This window comes from Cupressus sempervirens, chromosome 4 (assembly GCF_028749045.1).
Source record: "Cupressus sempervirens isolate cs-2001-9-10 chromosome 4, ASM2874904v1, whole genome shotgun sequence".
NCBI lineage: Eukaryota > Viridiplantae > Streptophyta > Pinopsida > Cupressales > Cupressaceae > Cupressus > Cupressus sempervirens.
This window is the reverse complement of record NC_143121.1, coordinates 600,089,622-600,107,696: the sequence shown is the minus strand read 5'-3', so window position 1 is coordinate 600,107,696 and position 18,075 is coordinate 600,089,622. Positions and strand designations below refer to the sequence as shown.

The 18,075-nt window shown below is 36.1% G+C and overlaps 1 protein-coding gene and 1 long non-coding RNA gene across 3 annotated transcripts in view; one reads left to right on the top strand and one right to left on the bottom strand.

The window, feature by feature from the left end:
- The window catches only part of LOC149562641 (chaperonin-like RbcX protein 2, chloroplastic), a 47,059-nt gene extending 31,443 nt beyond the window's left edge, over nucleotides 1-15,616 (bottom strand). The window contains exons 1-2 of one of the 2 annotated variants that reach the window (XM_089826107.1): nucleotides 15,526-15,616; nucleotides 14,934-15,269 (exon numbers count right to left, since the gene is read on the bottom strand). In XM_089826107.1, the coding sequence (XP_089682233.1) occupies nucleotides 14,934-15,233 (300 nt within the window). In that variant the 5' untranslated portion in view covers nucleotides 15,234-15,269; nucleotides 15,526-15,616. The remainder of the gene's footprint in view (nucleotides 1-14,933; nucleotides 15,270-15,525) is intronic. The other variant, XM_089826106.1, reaches the window with a different exon arrangement.
- LOC149562640 (uncharacterized) overlaps nucleotides 1-17,047 on the top strand; it is a 40,029-nt gene extending 22,982 nt beyond the window's left edge. Inside the window, exon 2 of the long non-coding RNA XR_016363964.1 lies at nucleotides 16,831-17,047. This is a non-coding gene — a long non-coding RNA (uncharacterized LOC149562640). The remainder of the gene's footprint in view (nucleotides 1-16,830) is intronic.
- The last annotated feature ends 1,028 nt before the right edge of the window (nucleotides 17,048-18,075 follow it).

Below are 18,075 nucleotides of genomic sequence, written 5' to 3'. Positions count from 1 at the left end.
AAGAAAATTTTCATGTGAACAAAAATGACAGAAATAATGAGAAAAGAGGACCATCGGGAGGGTGTTTTATCTGCGGAGAAAATCACTTTAAGAAGCAGTACGCTAACCACAACCAGTCACAGCGCCCACCTTTTCCACAGGAGCAGCAAGCAGCAAGGAATACCAGTCACAACGCCCACCTGTGCCATAGTAGCAGCAAGTTTTTCAGCAAAGAATTCATGCAACCTTGGATAATAGGCAAGCGAAACAGTAGATAGGCCCCATTGAAACACTGAGTCAGATCTACAGAAACCCTGTGTCTATATTAATTGATATTGGAGCAATTGAATGTTTTATATCACCTAGGCTGCTAAGTAGATTTCTGAAAAGATCTAGTTTCATGGAAAAACCATGGACAGTCGAGTATGCAAACCAATCAAGGGCCAAGGTAAAGCAATGTCTGTTTGAAGCTCAAGTTGATTTTCCGAATTTCTCCACAGAATTGAATTTATATGTAGCTCCGCTAGGGTCTTATGATATTATCATTGGAATTAATTGGCTTAGTGAACATAAGGCTAACGTAGATTGTCTTGCCAAAACTGTCAACTATGTGGATGATCAAGGTAGACCCACAAGTATTTCAAGGATCAAACATGAAATTAGAGCACAACAAATTTCTGCGATGTAACTTAAGAGATATGGAAGGAAAGGTTGTGAAATATTCGTAGTTAGAGTTGAAAATATGAGGGAAACCGCATATGGGGATGATTATATTTATGAAGATGGAGAAATCAAACAAAAATTAAAAGAATCTTTTGAAGAAAAATATCCCTATTTGAAGAATTATCAAGATGTGTTTCCTAAGGAGCTTCTTGGATTACCTCCTTCTCGAGCATTTGATTTTACCATAGACTTGATACCAGGAGCGGAGCCCATATCCAGGGCCCCATATAGAATAACAACCACATAATTAATGGAGTTGCAGATTCAACTGTAGGATATGTTGGATAAGAAGATGATTTGACCTAGTGTCTCACCATGGGGAGCCCTAGTGTTATTTGTAAGAAAGAAGGATGGAACCATGACATTATGTATAGATTATAGGATGCTTAATAAAGTCACCATCAAAAATCGGTACCCATTGCCAAGGATAGATGACCTTTTTGACCAAATGAAGGGCGCAACTGTATTTTCAAAAATTGATCTAAGATCAGGATACCATCAATTGCGAATTAAGGATGAGGATATACATAAAACTGCTTTCAGAACTAGATATGGACATTATGAGTTTACAGTATTGCTGTTTGGATTAACTAATGCCCCCACAACCTTCATGAACTTAATGAATAGTATATTTCAGGATTGTTTGGACAAATTTGTATTGGTCTTCATAGACGACATTTTAATATACTCCAAGAATGAAGAGGAGCACCGAAGACACTTAGAGATAGTTTTACAAAGACTTAGAGAACAAGTTATATGGGAAATTATCAAAGTGTGTCTTTTACCAAAAGGAAACTCAGTACCTAGGGCATATTATTTCAGCACAAGGTATAGCAATAGATCCATCTAAGATTAAAGCAATTAAAGAGTGGCCCATACCTAGAAACGTATCTGAAGTCAGAAGCTTCATGGGATTAGCTGGATTCTACAGAAAATTTGTCAGAAACTTCTCAAGGATAGCCTATCCAATCACTTCACTCCAGAGGAAAGGAAAGAAATTTGTTTAGACAGAAAAATGTCAATCAGCTTTTGAGTTTCTAAAAGAAAAACTGACTATTGCACCTATCTTAAGGGTACTCGATCCGCAGAAACAGTTTGTGGTAATCATTGATGCTTTAGGTGAAGGTTTAGGGGGTGTATTAATGCAGGAAGAACAAGGCATTGCTTATGAGTCTAGGAAGCTGAAAAATTACAAACAAAATTATGCACCTCATGACCTTGAATTAGCAGCCATAGTACATGCTTTAAAAATGTGGAGACATTATTTAATTGGAAAACCATTTGAACTTAGATCTGACCATCAGAGTTTAAAATATATTTTTACCCAGCAAAATCTTAATGCTAGAAAAAGGAGATGGTTGGAGTTTTTAGCAAATTATGAGTTCGACATAAGCTACATTAAAGGAAAGGAAAACAAGGTGGTTGATGCCCTAAGCTAGAGAAGACACATCTCGGCAATGACTATGGTAAAATTCAGATTAAGATACCAAATTTTACAACATTTAGAGCATAATGAGTTTTATACAAAAATCAGCATGACACTTATTAGAGATCCGCAAGATCCCAAGTATTTAGAGTTTAGTCTAGAAGAAGATGGATTGTTGAGATATCGCCATAGAATCTATGTGCCAAATCATCCTAAACTACGAAGACTAATTTTAGGTGAATATAACTTGCCCCATACTTAGGACATCTAGGGGTAACAAAGATGTTATCTGATATAAAACCTTTATATTTCTGGAAGGGAATGAAAAGGGAAATAATCGAGTTTGTGGCAAGTTGTTTAGAATGTCAGAGAGTGAAGGCAGAAGATCGGTATCCAGCAGGTTTGTTACATCCAAATGAGGTACCTGAGTGGAAGTAGCAGGTAATATCCATGGATTTTGTACAAGGGTTACCTATGACTAGAAATTGGCACAACACTATTTTAGTCATAGTTGACAGATTGACTAAGGTTGCACATTTCATACCAAAGAATTTATCCGATGGAGCACCTGGGATAGCTCATAAGTTCATAAAAGAAATTTTCAGGTTACACGGGGTACCAGAGAAAATTATTTTAGATAGGGATGCTATGATAACTTCCAGATTTTGGCAAACATTATTTACTGCTTTAGGCACCAAATTGAATATAAGTTCAGCCTATCATCCTGAGACAAATGGTCAAACCAAGCGAGTAAATCAAGTATTAGAGGATCTCCTAAGAGTATATTGCATGGATCGACAGTATCAATGGAAACATACTTACCATTGGTCAAATTTGCATATAATAATTCATACCAGTCCTCAATTAAAATGGCTCCATTTGAGGCCTTGTATGGCCATAAGTGCAAAACTCCAGTAAGTTGGAATCGATTAGAAGACAGGGTCATTGTCGGGCCTGAAATGCTTCAGGAGATGAAGAGCAAGTACTTCAGATCCATCAGAGATTGAAGGAAGCAAACGACAGACAAAAAAGTTATGCTGATGCTAAAAGAACACATTGAGAATTCATAGTAGGGGACAAGGTGTTATTAAGAGTTAAGCCTCAGAAGAGTACTATCAAGTTTGGCAAGAATGCAAAATTAGCCCCCAGATATGTAGGACCTTATGAGGTTTTGGAGGTTGTCAACCCAGTGGCTTACAGGATTGCTTTATCACTAGCCCTTGCTAGGATGCATAACGTCTTCCATGTGTCTTACCTTAAAAAGTTTGTTAGTCACCATGAGCATATGATTGATTGGAAATTGTTGCAGGTGTGAGAGCTAGGAGTGGTAGAGGTAAAACCGCTCAGAATACTCAAGGTACGTAAGCTACGCTTACGAAATTGAGAAGTGACACAATGCAAGGTCTAGTGGGACCAGTATACAGAAGATAATGCCACCTAGGAAGATTATCATTATATTTTTTAGAGATATCCCTACCTTTTCTCAGAAGTTGAAAACTGAATATTTTATTTCTTTTATTTTAACTGATTAAGTACAATTTGATATTACTTTCATCGTGGATGATGAAAAATCTAAGGGGATGGATAAGTTACATCCCAAATTTTGCCCTAAAATTTTAAACTGATTATAGCAGTTAAACCAAATTATTTCTTCATGTTCATGTAAAATTGAATTAGTTAATTATAGTCATTGCTATAACACGTGAAAGTGAGTTAGTTAATTACAGTCGTTGCTATAACATGTGAAAGTGAGTTAGTTAATTATAGTCGTTGTTCATTCTTTCATGTTCATGTGAAAGTGAGTTAGTTAATTATAGCCGTTGTATCGATCTATTCGGGATCATGTGAAATTGAGTCAATCAATTATAGCCGTTGAACATTTATGATGAGCATGTAAAGTTAGTTATTTTGACATTGATAAAAACCCTAACGGTTACTTGATGATTTTGAATTAGCAATTTATAAATCTTGAATTGATGTCTTGGCGAGAATGTTGTTTTGAATGTTTACAAGATGAAGACTGAAGAGAGAGGGGAAGCATTGCGAAACGAGGTCATTAGAAGGGGATGGTCGAATAAGCTCAGTCATCAGAATTGACAAGTTTGACCTAAAACCATCTTGTCAAGGTTACTAGGACTTGACAACATATTTCATGGTGGAACCGCATGAGCTTTAAAGTGAAACGCTATAATAAAACAATGTAAAATAAACATAAGTTCTTACCTTTAAGAATTATCAAATATTAATATCATTTTAATATTATTTTATATTCTCAAATATGATCATATGTAAATAATAATAAAGTGACACCATTACATTAAAAATATTAATCCAACGATGCCACCTTACCATTACGTACATATAAGCATAGTTGAAAAAATGAAACATTAATAAAATAATATTAATTATTTAAAACCTTTCATCTTCTTTTACTTCTCATTTTTCCCGCCTTTCTTTCTTTTCTTTTAAGCCGATTTGAATAACTTTCAAATATAATCTTGTAACTGAAGGTAGGCGTAAGGTCTAGCTCATTCCTATATTATGGATTCTTCTATAGACTATTGGCATTCTTCATGCACTCTCAATCGGCATCTTTTATCCCTGAACATATGAGTTCCCTGTTAGCTTATATTGTGGTGAATGAACCCTATTCTAGTAATATTTTTGCCGTGAATCAAACCATTATCTTCCATCGCGGGTCTCTACGCAAGATAGGCAGAATTAATCAAGTAAAGGCTCTTCTTTGATATTGGTGACAGAGAGTCATGTAAGGAATTCTAATTAAACTTGTGTAGTCTTAAAAGTTTCCATTTGATATTATTGATTGCAGAGTTCAATCTTAAGCTGGCCGTAAGACCCGAACTGTACTCAGTCTACCATTTTTATTTTCATTGCCAAAATGTATCGTTCTCCTTTGGTGATATAAGACAATGATATATGATTGAAGCCTACCGTATTCTTAGAGATATTTATTGTGGTATATAATAGTGATAAAAGTCTGACGTTTCCCATTCAAAGATTTGTTCTGCCAACCGCCTTATGTGTTAACACTGTAATGAATTGTACACAAGTCTGATGTATTCTTTTAGATATCCAAATATGTAATTTCTCTAAACTTTTTCCTTTAAAAGCCATCATCTCTAATAAAATCAATTACAATTTGATATACTAATTTGAACTCGAACACCAAGGAATTCACCAGGCATAATGCCAAAATATGGTGAAGAAGGTGTAAAGAATCTAAGTGAAGTTTATCTGAAGGCACCAAGGAATCACCGGCTTGATGGCCTGAAAATGGTGAGGAGGTGTAGAGATATCTGCAAAACAAAAATGATATCAGAACTAAATAATAAAGAAGAGTAAATAATGCATTAGCTCGTGTGTTCCACTCATGTAGTAAGTTGTCAAGCTGAGTGGTGGAGATCGAGTTGTAAACCCACATTTGAAATCCTTGGCTAGGGTGGAATTAGGCATATTTTCCGGAACAAGTGATCTATGTTGTTGTCCAGATGCTTCAGTTATTTTGTCGAATGACTGTTGGGACCTCAACCCACCTGGATACTGTGATGGTTGGATTAATGAACATCCCAAGCCCGACCTCGAGGTAGAGAGGGTCATTCTATTAAATTAGAACATGTGGGGATAAATAATGGTCCGCGGTTGGGAGGTTAGGCCTATGTCAATGCTTCTCCTCTCACCAAAGCCAGGGCTTGGACAACCTATAAATGAAGCTTCACAAAATAATCTATATGTTCTTTAGCCTCTGTATGTCAAATGGTTCTTTAGCCTCTTTAGCCTCTGCAGCCTCTTTAGTCAAATATCAGTATGTCTTAGGTTCTTTAGCCTCTGTATGTCAAAAATAACCATATTGATTTCAAATATCTCAAATTGTATTTCCTTTCAACAATATATGCTATTTATTTTCAGATGAATAACTAGAAGTAGTTAAATGAATACGTCTAATAATTACTTCAGCAAATTTAGTTAGCTATTGTTAATGTTTCATTATTTTGGTAAATCAGCATTAGATTTTATTTCAATTTAAAATTGTTGTTGAAAATCTTAGTCATGTGAAATAGGAAATCATTTTATTTCTAGATTGAACACGATTAGGAAAATTGGTATGTTACAAGCATCATCATTAGATCCAAATACCATATCATCAACATAAACAAAAACAATGAGAACATCATCACATGTACCATATATATACAAGTTACTATCAACACCACCTCTTTTGAAGCCATTTTTTATAAGATACTGATCCAACCTAGAATACCAAGCCCTCGGAGCTTGTTTCAAACCATAAAGAGCCTTTTCCAGCCTATAAACATGATTAGGATAGTCTTTGTTTTCAAATCCTTCGGGTTGATCCATATAAACCTCTTCATCAAGATAACCATTAAAAAATGTTGTTTTAACATCCATTTGGTACATTTTAAAGCCCTTGAAAGATGAATATGCAAGAAAGATTCTAATTGCTTCAATTGTAGCAATTGGTGCGAAAGTTTCATCAAAGTCCACACCTTCTATTTGTGCATAACCCTTACAAACCAATCTAGCCTTTTTCCTTGATATCTTTACATTTTCATCAAGTTTATTTCTAAAGACCCATTTAGCACCTATTACATTTTTATCTTCAGGTCTAGGCACTAATTCCCAAGTTTTATTCTTTACAATTTGACTTAGTTCCTCTTTCATAGCATTAACCCAAAACTCATCCATACTAGCTTCTTTATATGATTTAGGTTCAATTTGAGATAACAAACAAAGATTAGCACATTCACTAGATGTATTTCTTGTTCTTGTTTGAATACCTACATGTTTATCCCCTATAATCTGTTCTTGAAGATGATACTTCTTCAATCTTGTTCCTATAGCCTTTGTACCTGTGGGTTCTGGTGTTTCTATTTGATCTTTTATCTCTTCTTCACCTTCATCACATTCATCAACTTTATCATTTGCTTCTTTCAAGTCTTTATCATTGTCTTGTAGGAAACCATTATCCATTCTTATTTCCTTTTTATCCTGCACAACTTCATCCACTTTCACATGTACACTTTCAACAAGCTTTCTCAACCTTTTATTAAAACATTTGTAAGCTTTACTTTGAGAAGAATATCCTAAAAAGATTCCCTCATCACATCTTGAATCAAAGCTTCCTATTTTATCATCAGAATTCTCAATGAAACATCTACTTTCAAAAAATTTAAAATGTTCAACAAAAGCAGGATGTCCATACCATAACTCATAAGGAGTGTACTTAGTTTTTACCCTTAATTGTGCCCTGTTTAAAATGTATACTAATGTGTGAACTGCTTCTTTCCAATACCAATTTGGTACTTTAGATTCATCTAACATAGTCCTTGCCATTTCTTTCATTGTTCGGTTCTTTCTCTCAACAACTCCATTTTGTTGAGGTGTCCTGGATGCTGTATATTGTCTTTTGATGCCATGTTTTTGACAATAATTAACAAATTCATCTGAAGTAAACTCACCGCCATCTGATCGTAAGCACTTAATCTTTATTTCTGACTCATTTTCAACTATTTTCCTAAAAAATCTTAAACTTGTTAAATGCCTTTGATTTATGCTTTAAGAAGGTTACCCATGTCATTCTTGTATAATCATCTATAAAAAGCATGAAATACTTTTCACTATTCAACGACATTGTCTTTGTAGGACCACATAAATTGGTATGTACTAAGGACCACATAAATTAGTATGTACTAATTGCAATGGTTTAGAAGCAAAATATTTTTTTGAAGAAAACGATGCCTTTGTTTGTTTACTATGTTGACACCCTTCACAAATAACATTCTTTGGCTTACTTATACATGGCATACCTCTTACTTTCTGATGCTTATTAACTTTTACCAAGTTGTCAAAATTCAAGTGCCCAAGCCTTTTGTTGGAATCACTGCTGCAGTTATACCAAAAGCTCGAGCTGTCAATAAACATTACAACAGCCAGAGACAAGGATCCTCGGGAGGCAATTAAGCATATGTCACAAATCCGTCGGTCTATGCTGGAAAGAGGCACCAACCTAGAGGGGATGGAGGCATCGACCTCCCAACAATACCCCCTTAGCATAACCCTAGGGATTTGAACCCGTAACCCAACGCTCTAATACCACTTGTTGGAATCACTGCTGCCATTACACCAACAGCTCGAGCTGTCAATAAACATTACAACAGCCAGAGACAAGGATCCACAGGAGGCGGTTAAGCATATGTCACAAATCTGTCAGTCTATGCTGGAAAGAGGCACCAACCTAGAAGGGATGGAGGCACTGACCTCCCAACACATCCATCAAACATTAATCCTTCCAAAGAGAATGACAAGTTCCATGTTTGCAGGTATTCTGCAAGACATTGAAGGGAAATTGAAATTTATGTTGGCGAATGCAATGAGAAATGAAGAGATTTTTATTTATGTTGCCTTGTATTCACATACACAACTTTCCAATTGACTCAATGCATATATGGACTTTATAATGATGCATATATATGCTTCACGTAGTGAAGGTATTTCATAAGAAGCTTTTGCCACTTAATGATTTGAGGAAGTCAGCGATCATGAGGACCCTCAAGGTCTTCCATTTAGACAACTGACATAAAGGGCATGGCCTCAGCCACCTAGCGTTGGGCATCTCACAAGAGCAGGGTGTCTTTATGCCCCTAATTTCCTCAACTCCAAAATAAAATACCACCTGTTTTACCAATAGCAGATTGACCCAAGCCAAAAACTAATTAATATTCACTATTCCAAAAAAGATCAATTTTTGGTGGCTTACATTTTTGAACCATTTGCTTTTAACTGAAAGAAAAATTTCTCAAACAATATGATATATCCCCAATTTAGTTAGATACTTATGTAAAAAAAGGCCATTTTCTTTCTGGCGCATGTTTTGATCCCTTAGAGGCCTCATAGCTGATTTGAAAAAGTTATTTGTTCTGATAGATATCTGCATTATAAGAACATGGTTGGGTGAGGAGGGAATTTCACTTGTCAAGAACAGTTTTGCCAACAAACTGAATCTGCTGATAGGTATATCTGCACTTGGTCAGGACGGGAAGATTCCAGTTGTACATACCTGAATCATATATTATAAAAGTAAACTTCATACTTGAATCATATATTATATAAATAAACTTTATGGTGGCAGGGGCATTCCTAAGAGTGTCAACCACCTTCAATCCTTCATAGCAAAACTGGCACATTACTTCATCGGAATTGAGGTGAGTTTGCCATGGTATATATTTGAGCCTGAACCATGTTTACAAATCTATAGATTTGTGAAACCATAATCTACCATTACAGGGCACATTTGATTTCACTCATTTATAGGGATGCAATAACCTCACTCGACATTTTGGAAACTGGAGAAGAGACAGCAGTTAAAAGATTTGTAATGAATCCAAGAGCACAGGAAGCAACACCTGTATATCAGACCATGATCTGAATTTTTGTTTGAATCTGTGTAAACACACAGCGTTCAACAAAATACCGAAATACCTATTCCCAAGCGAAGTAACTTGTACTGATTTTCATCATCACTCACTAGATCACGTTTTACATTTAAGGGTACAAAATTGAAGGCTTGCCTTCCCAACATCTGCAAATTTTTCTTCATACTGCCCTGCAAATTCATCTACCACCACCAGAGAGTAGCATTTTTTATGCCTGCATGAGCATGTGCCTCTCAACACCCTCGCACTCGCATTCCAGCAACCATGTCACCTTATTTACCTGCTCTACCTTTAATCATATCCTTGGAGAAGGTAACAAAAAGGCCGATGAGCTAGCAAACAAGGGGGTCGATGGCATAAACAAGTGTATTATCAAGCAATCAGAACTAACTCTGCATTAAAAAAGTATCCAGGTGACCTTATGAAATGTGCTATGTGATACATTATGACACCCACATACTAATCAAATGATGTAGACTAAAGTAATAGGTGTCGATTGTCTGGCCAATTTGGGCATGTAATTATATCTTCTTCAAAGCTGATCCTTCTATAGATCTCTAGCCTCTCTTAGTTATTCCTGATTGTTGTTTTCCTATCTGGCTCTTTCCTGTCTTCTTGTCCTCCGTCTCTCTAACCTTCTATGTCACTTTCGTTTCCCTCCAGTTCTCCTGTTTTCCTTCTCTTTGTCAGCAAGTTATGTTTCTTATATCTATTGATTATTATATATATGGGTATAGAGGAAAATAAAATCTTTTATACCCATATTTATAGTTGTTGATAGGTATTAGCAATGTAGCTGGATGAGCCCTCTTCCTTTCTCTTTTTTTATCTTTGTTCCATCTTGGGATTTTCTTGTTTTGTCTCATTTAACTTTTATTATTTAAGTCTGCCTTTCGTTTTCAAGGATCTTCTACTGTTCTCTAGGTTAGGACACTTCTTGATGGCACCACTTCTGTCAATCATTTTAAAACTTATTAGAAGTTAACATTCTGTATGCCCAGTAATCATGACATGACAGCTGTTGTGGATTGTACCTTGAGCCATTTCAGACTCAAACAACCGCATGCATTATTATTTTTGCATCCCACATGGATTATGGGTGTATATTGATCTCTATTTATCCTTCCCCATACTATCCTTATACTATAGTGGTGAGCGCTTTCTCCCAATGGGTATGCCTGTTCAAATTAAACCAGGGACAAGGGAGATGTCATTTTGGGGTGAAATTTCAGAGCCAGGGCAGAAATTGATTATGAATGTGAAACATAGTTTAATCATCAGAGATGTCATGAAAATCGTTGGTAAAGGAATTCTCTCTGTTAGCAGACAGGCCTAAGACCAACACGGACATTATAGCAGTTTTTGCAGCCACCATTTTGCATTTGGACAGGCAAAGCTGCAATTTCCGAATTATGTCAGAGTCTGTTCGAAAACCAACTTTTGGCTGAGTTAGATTCGGTCCTTGACAACATAGATGAAAATCTATGCATTCCCAACAAAAGCAAGTATGGCATAAGAGACCATGCGGTAGAGGTGTTTCCTATTCTGGTGATTCCCAATCTCCAAAGGTTTGCAAAGCAACTTCCCTCTGTAAGAAGGAATTGGCACTTCTTGCTAGGTATTATGCATGTTCAGACTCGCCCAAAATGGAAAGGACTAGAATGGTTTCTGAAAGTTGACAAAGTAGACCGCAGCAACGAAGACTTTGAGAAGGAGACCTAGGTTGGACTTAACCACCTCATCTTGATTGGGACTAGGCTTTTTGACTCGTGTAGATAGAATAGGCATAAATCTAGTTTACATCTAGTATTTTCCACCAGTATTGGGTCTTGATGGTGGTTTAAATGGCAGTAATTCTTCACCTTTGGTTAGATTTAGGTAGTTTGAATTATTATGATAGTTTTGGCATATATGTAGTTTTATACTCCAATTATGGTAGTGATGGTGGTTTGGTCTATTATGCTTCTATATGACTCTGGACTCAGTCTTTATAATATATGAAAGCTTTATCATTTTGTTTGTGTTGTTTATTTCCTTCTGTCTTTGGTTCCCTCTCTTTTGGGTTTTCCATTGACTGGGTGTCCTCTTTGGCTTTGGCTCTCTCAAGCTCGGTCCTTTTGGTTCCCCCTTTGTTCGGCATCGTGTTTTCTCTTTCCTCCGCGCTCTGTTGTTTTGTCTTTCCTTGTGTAGGTTTCCGTCTTTCCCTGCTCTCTGGGTCTATCCCTCTTCTTTTCCCTCCCTCTCCTCTCGGTGATGTCGATCTTCCTCTTGTGGGCTTTGCTTCCTCCCTTTTGTTTCCTGCTTTGGTCGTTGTTGCTCCTTGTCCTCCAAGTGGCTCCTGCCCTTCATGGTCCCTTCTGACCTTTTGGCTGGTAGCTTGCCTTTGTGAACTCCTCTCATTGTCTTCTATGCTTCTAGTGTGTTGTTTTGTTGTTGCTTTTCCTCTTTTCTTTCTTCTGTTGTATGTATGTATGTATGTATTCATATCTTAATGCAAATATATATACCAGAAGAAATAAACAGAAAAAAAAGTAAACAATTACGGTGTTTTGGTGTTTACTGTCGTTTATATTTATTCTTAGTAATTATGTATGATTACTGATGTTTATGATTATATCTCAGTTCTTAGGAGTTCAGTTATCCAGTATATGGTTTTGATTTCTGGCACCTAATTAGCAGATGTAAGGCTTCGTATAAATGTTTTCATGACCTCTCTTTAAAATACTCACAAAGAAATAGAAATATGTCTGTGTGGTGGCAGGCTGATCTCATTTTTAATGATTTGCAGAGATTTATATCATTAAAAGGTTCTGCCCAAAATTAATTATTAGATTTCTGACTCTTCTGGCAATTACATTATGGACAGGCTGATTCTCAACTTTTTCAACTATAATTTGGTAGATATAGGACTTTCATGATTCTAAGTTCTTTACAGTTAATATTATTATGTCATCACTAAGTGGGTTCTCGCAGACATCTTTCTTCATAGGCAAATGACATTTAACATTAAGTATTTTGGAAAAATGATATTCAACCTAGCACTTGTATAAAGGTATTAGCATAATGATATGAAAAGGGGAAATCTCTGCTTACAAAATTCATGTTAGTAGACACAGGAAACTGACAATATATATCTATTCACAAACTAAATGGAATTCCTGTTTGCTAAGCTCTTTAGATTTTACTCAGTATGTGAACCAATAAAGTGATCCTAGACAAAAGATTGAGAAATGCAGGGACTTGAGCATTATGGAGATGGATTATTGACATAAGACACAAGCAAACATGGTAACGCAATTTTGCAGATATGGAGACTGTCATGGTAGAGTATCCAGCTTCATTCCAAGCATATGCTATGTTCAGTTGTCATTATAACAGTCCTCTCTGTATCTTTGTATAACTTATATATTGGTGTGATGGAAGGTATTCCTGTTGGCAGTGGGCCAGCATCCCTTCCTGGATTTGCAACGTGGTTTAACAGCCTCTTGTGTCTTCTATAAGTCAAGTGGTTGTATCGGACATTGATATGTAGATCTTTTGGTGCAACGATAACCCTAGAGGTTAATAAGCGGTATTAGAGTTTGGTCAGAAGTTCAAATCCTTGCAGGCACCAGCAAGTAACATTTGGAGGGGGATTGCTAGCAGTGGGCCAACGTCCCTCGCTGGATTCGCAAAATGGTTTAACATCCTGTGTCTTCTACAAGATAAGTGGTTGTATCAGGCATTGAGAGGTCGATCTTTTGATGCAACAGCAACCCTCGGGGTTAACAATGCTTTCTCCCTTGCTAAATACAATGGGGCACATGTAGTGGGATGTTTCGTCCTAGGCTATATCGGGGGTTTTCTTCCCCATTCTTTTCCCCTTGGTGCCTGCACCTTGAATGATAATAAAAATATTGAAGGTTCAAGCCTATTATCTATCAGAAAGAAAAGCAAGAGAAAAACTGTGGCTTAGCTAAAACTAATTAAACTTAGGTGAGAAACACGTCAAGCAAAAATATATCCCTCTTACTAACAAAATCGAAGGTCATCCATCAAACATGAATTCTTCCAAAGAGAATGACAAATCCAATGTTTGCAGGCATTTTGCAAGATGTTGAAGGCAAAATGAAATTTATGTTGGCGGATGCAACAAGAAAAGCTGATAATTTATTTATGTTGCCTTGTGTCCAAATTCACAGTTTTTTTTAAATTGATTCAACACTAATAGACCTTATAATGATGCATATATATGCTTCATGCTTAACGTATGTTTTCTGGCCAGCGTGAAGGCGTTTCATAAGAGGCTTTTGGAAGTCCTGGATCATGTGGACCCACAAAGTCTTCCATTAAGAGCACTGACATAAAAGGCATGTCCTCAGCCACCTAGCACTGGGCATCTCACAGAGCAGGGTGCCTTTGTGCCTCTAATTTTCTCAACTCTCTCAAAATAAAAGACCGCCTCTTTTACCAGTAGCAGATTGACCCAAGCCAAAAACTAACTGATATTCACTATTCCAAAAAATATCATTTTTTGTTGGCTACATGTTTGAACCATTTTCTTTTATCTGAAAGAAATATTTCTCAAACAATATCCCCAATTTAGTTAGATACATTAGCTTCTATTATAAAAGGCCATTTTCTTTCCACCATATGTTTTGATCTCTTAGAGGCCTTATAGCTGATTTGAAAAAAAAAATTGTTCTGATGGATATCTGCATTGTAAGAATAGGGTCGGGTGAGGAGGGAATTTCACTTGTCAAGAACAGTTTTCCCAACAAAATGAATCTGCTGATAGGCATATCTACACTTGTTAAGGTTAGGATGGAAAGATTCCAGTTGTACATAAATAATATAGTATAGAAATAAAACTAAACACAAAATTTCTCAGGGGTTATGATGCAATGGTGGCAGGGGCATTCCTAAGCATGTCAACCACGTTCAGTCCTTCATAGCAAAAGTGGACCATTACTTCATCAGATTTGTGGCGAGTTTGCCATGGGGTATATTAGAGCCTGAACCATGTTTATGAATTTATAAATGTGGTGAAATCATAATCTACTATTACAGGGCACATTTGATTTCACTCATATTTACAGGGATGCAATAACCTCACTCAACATTTTGGAAACTGGAGAAAAAACAGCACTTAAAAAATTTGTAATGAATTCAAGAACAGTGGAAGAAACACCTGTATATCAAACCCAAAGACGTGAATTTTTGTATGAGTCTATATGCTAACACATAACATTCAACAAAATACCAAAATGCCTATTCCCAAGCCAAGTAACTTGTACTGAGTTTCATCATCGCTCACTAGATTAAGTTTTAAGAGTACAAAATTGAATGCTTACCTTCCCAACATCTGCAAAATTTTCTTCATACTGCCCTGCAAATTCATCTACCACCACCAGAGAGTGGCGCTTTTGATGCCTCCATGAGCATGTGCCTCTAAACACCCTCCCATTCACATTCCAGCTCCCAAAAAGCACTCTTTGTGATTTCCCTTTATTCTGCTGTTTTCTTCCAAACCCATGTGAGTACAATCTAGCCTCAGTGATAATACTACTCCTGTATACTTCATGACGATCTCCAATTGCACTCAACACTGACAAAGCTCCAGTCATCCTCAAAGGCGGGCTAGCGGTTAACATGAACACAATGCAACCCAAATGCAAAATTCTCGTTTTCTTCCCCAATACAGCAGAGCGAGAGAGAGACACACACAGAAAATTAGTGAAGTATAATATTCACAATTTTGGAGATGCTTTCAGCACTCCACAAATACAATACACCACAAAAGTACAAGATGAATCCAATGAAGTAGTTATTCAAATTTTTTGGGAAGCTTAGTACAAACCCAAAGAAAGCAAAATTCTCGCATTCTTGGTCAACAAACTAACAGAGAAAATGAATCCATTCAAATCCACGAGTATGGGAACTTACTTACTCTTACCTTGGTCAGGAGAATCGCAATGGAGTGAGGAAGAAAAAAATTTCAAGCGTGTAAAAAATTCCGTATCACAAGTTGCACGTTGAATCTGAATAGTATGAGTTTGAGGAGGTGTATAGATTCCCTGAATCTAAGATATGTACTGTTGAGTTTCACAATAATTGTCAGCCTCATATTCTTCTTGTTAGCCTCAAAACTCTTATTTACCATTTCCACTTTACACGGTGGCGTATCACATTGAAAGAAGTGTGCGAATGGTTGAACAAAATGCCAAAAAGTCGGTTGGAGTGGGTTAAAATTCACAACCACATGAATTCGGGCATTTTACTCTTTTTCTCCGATCGCGTATGGAATTAAAAGTCCTTTGAAATATTATAAAATACTTTTAATTAATTTAATTTTTTTTAAATGGAGGGTTTTTAATTTTTATTTTCTAAGGTCATATTTCTTTGTTAAGAATTAAATATTGATAGGTATTTATTTTCTCAAAGTCATATATGGAGTATAGTCAATTTTTTCCTATTTTATACCTTAGTGTTTTTTATTAAACTTAAGTAACTACTTGTTCTTATTGGAAATTAAAATCGTAAAAAAGGATAATAGAGAATCTTTTTCTTTTTATGTTGAGCAAAATGAAATAAGTTTGAAAAATGTTAGAGGCAGAAAATAGGCAGCCAATGCTTATTAAAAAAATTGTCATGTCAATATAAAATTATTTCCCACCAAAATTTTCTAGCTTTTCTTACTCTTGGTTTTCAAAGGGGATTACCTTGTGGTGTAGTGGTGTTGTGGTTTCACTGTTATTGGTGTAACTAAGTTTTGAATCCTCGCTTGGAGTAATAATGTTGGTTGGGCCCACCTAGGTTGTCGTACTTATGGAGATAAGGACATTGTTAATATTGATGGATTGGTGCACGTGAAAGGAGATGTGGTCATGTCAAACGGTATTAATGATGTTCATCTCTCAGACTGTCGTTGAGCTAGGAGTGCTTGTGGACCCTATGTCGAACCCACATTAGAAGTGTGTGATGAAGCATATTAATCTCTCAAATTTGATATAGTTTTAATATAGTTTTAACTTACTCTTTGAGCCTTGTGAAAAACATTTCCAATATATTTGTCTTATGTTGAATGCAGCTAGAACTTATTAAACTTATGGATAATGGATATGACAAACCTTGCTTAATATTATATATAAAGTGCAGTATTTCATATAAATATTTTAAGCTATGTTCTAATATTTGAATAAGAGTAGAAATGTCGTTGTGCATATGAGTTTGAATGCTTCTAATTTTCAGGAAATGGAGAAGTGGTGCAAAGAGTGATGAACACCATATTAAAGGAGTAATGAAGACCGATCGTAGCATGAGAAGCGCAGGTTAGTTCTAAGTGTTAAGCCGAGGCTGTGAGAAGAGTTATTTCCAGGAGACCTGACTTGTTACATTATTTGCATACTATTATTCTGTTGTTCAATCAATGTTTTAAAGTCATGGTTGACATTCCACCTTTTTCTTCTGACAATGTTTGCTCATGGTTTTATGTTATGCAATAAATTCCAATCCTCTATATATAAGAAAGGAGGGGGGAAGTTAGTTAATCAGTGGGATTCTAAAGTTGCTCTTTTCTGTTCTCTACAAATTATTCAGTCATGTAGCAAAAGAAGAATTCTAATGAGAAAGTGATTTTGGAATACTTGTGTTTTTAGTTAGTTGAAGCCAACCAAGGGGGCCAACTTGGGAGGTGGAATAGATTTAGGTAGGGTAGACTCATTTCTTGCAGTTTCCTATTTTAAGATAGATTTAGTCTATTAGTCCTGCAACATAGCTACTATGAAAGTTCCTGTAGCACTTGTGAAAAATGATCATAGTGGATGTTTGAGCTGTTAACTAGCTTAGAATTCCTTTTTTGAAGTTTTCTACAGTTATTTGTTGTTATTCCAAGCATGTTTATTGTTATGTATTAGTAATATAGATTCTTTTCATGCATTTTACTTTCTTGCAGCATAGATGGTAAGACTTAAAGGAACTTAGTGCACATATTGTGCTAACCCATTTCAAGTTCTACATCCCTGGGTTGACAATTCAAGTTTAGTTCATGATGGAAGAGATAATTCTCAAAATAGACATAGTATCCTCGAGAGGAATAACAGTGTGATTGTTATGGAAGCTCTGCATTTTTGGCATCGTTGCTAAGGATGGTGTCAAACTAGGAACCTTCATGAGTCCTCTATTTTTAGATTAGTGTGTTAGTTAGAAACCACAAGATTGTGCACTTGATTAACAAGTCACCAATTCAATTGCATGCATTGAAGAGGAAGACAATGAGATGATTATGGGAGATTTCTTCCATGGGAGTCTATGAATCTAAACCATGAAATTGAAAAAGAAGTCAAGTTGCCTTTCAAGGATGCAAGCCCTGTTTTTCTTACAAAATCATCCTCAAGAGCAAAACCTCTAGATACAAGTGGTCAACCTTTTGCTGAAATTTTAGCTAGTTTCCTTGATAGTACTACTCCAAATCCACCAATTGTTAACAATCCAGTA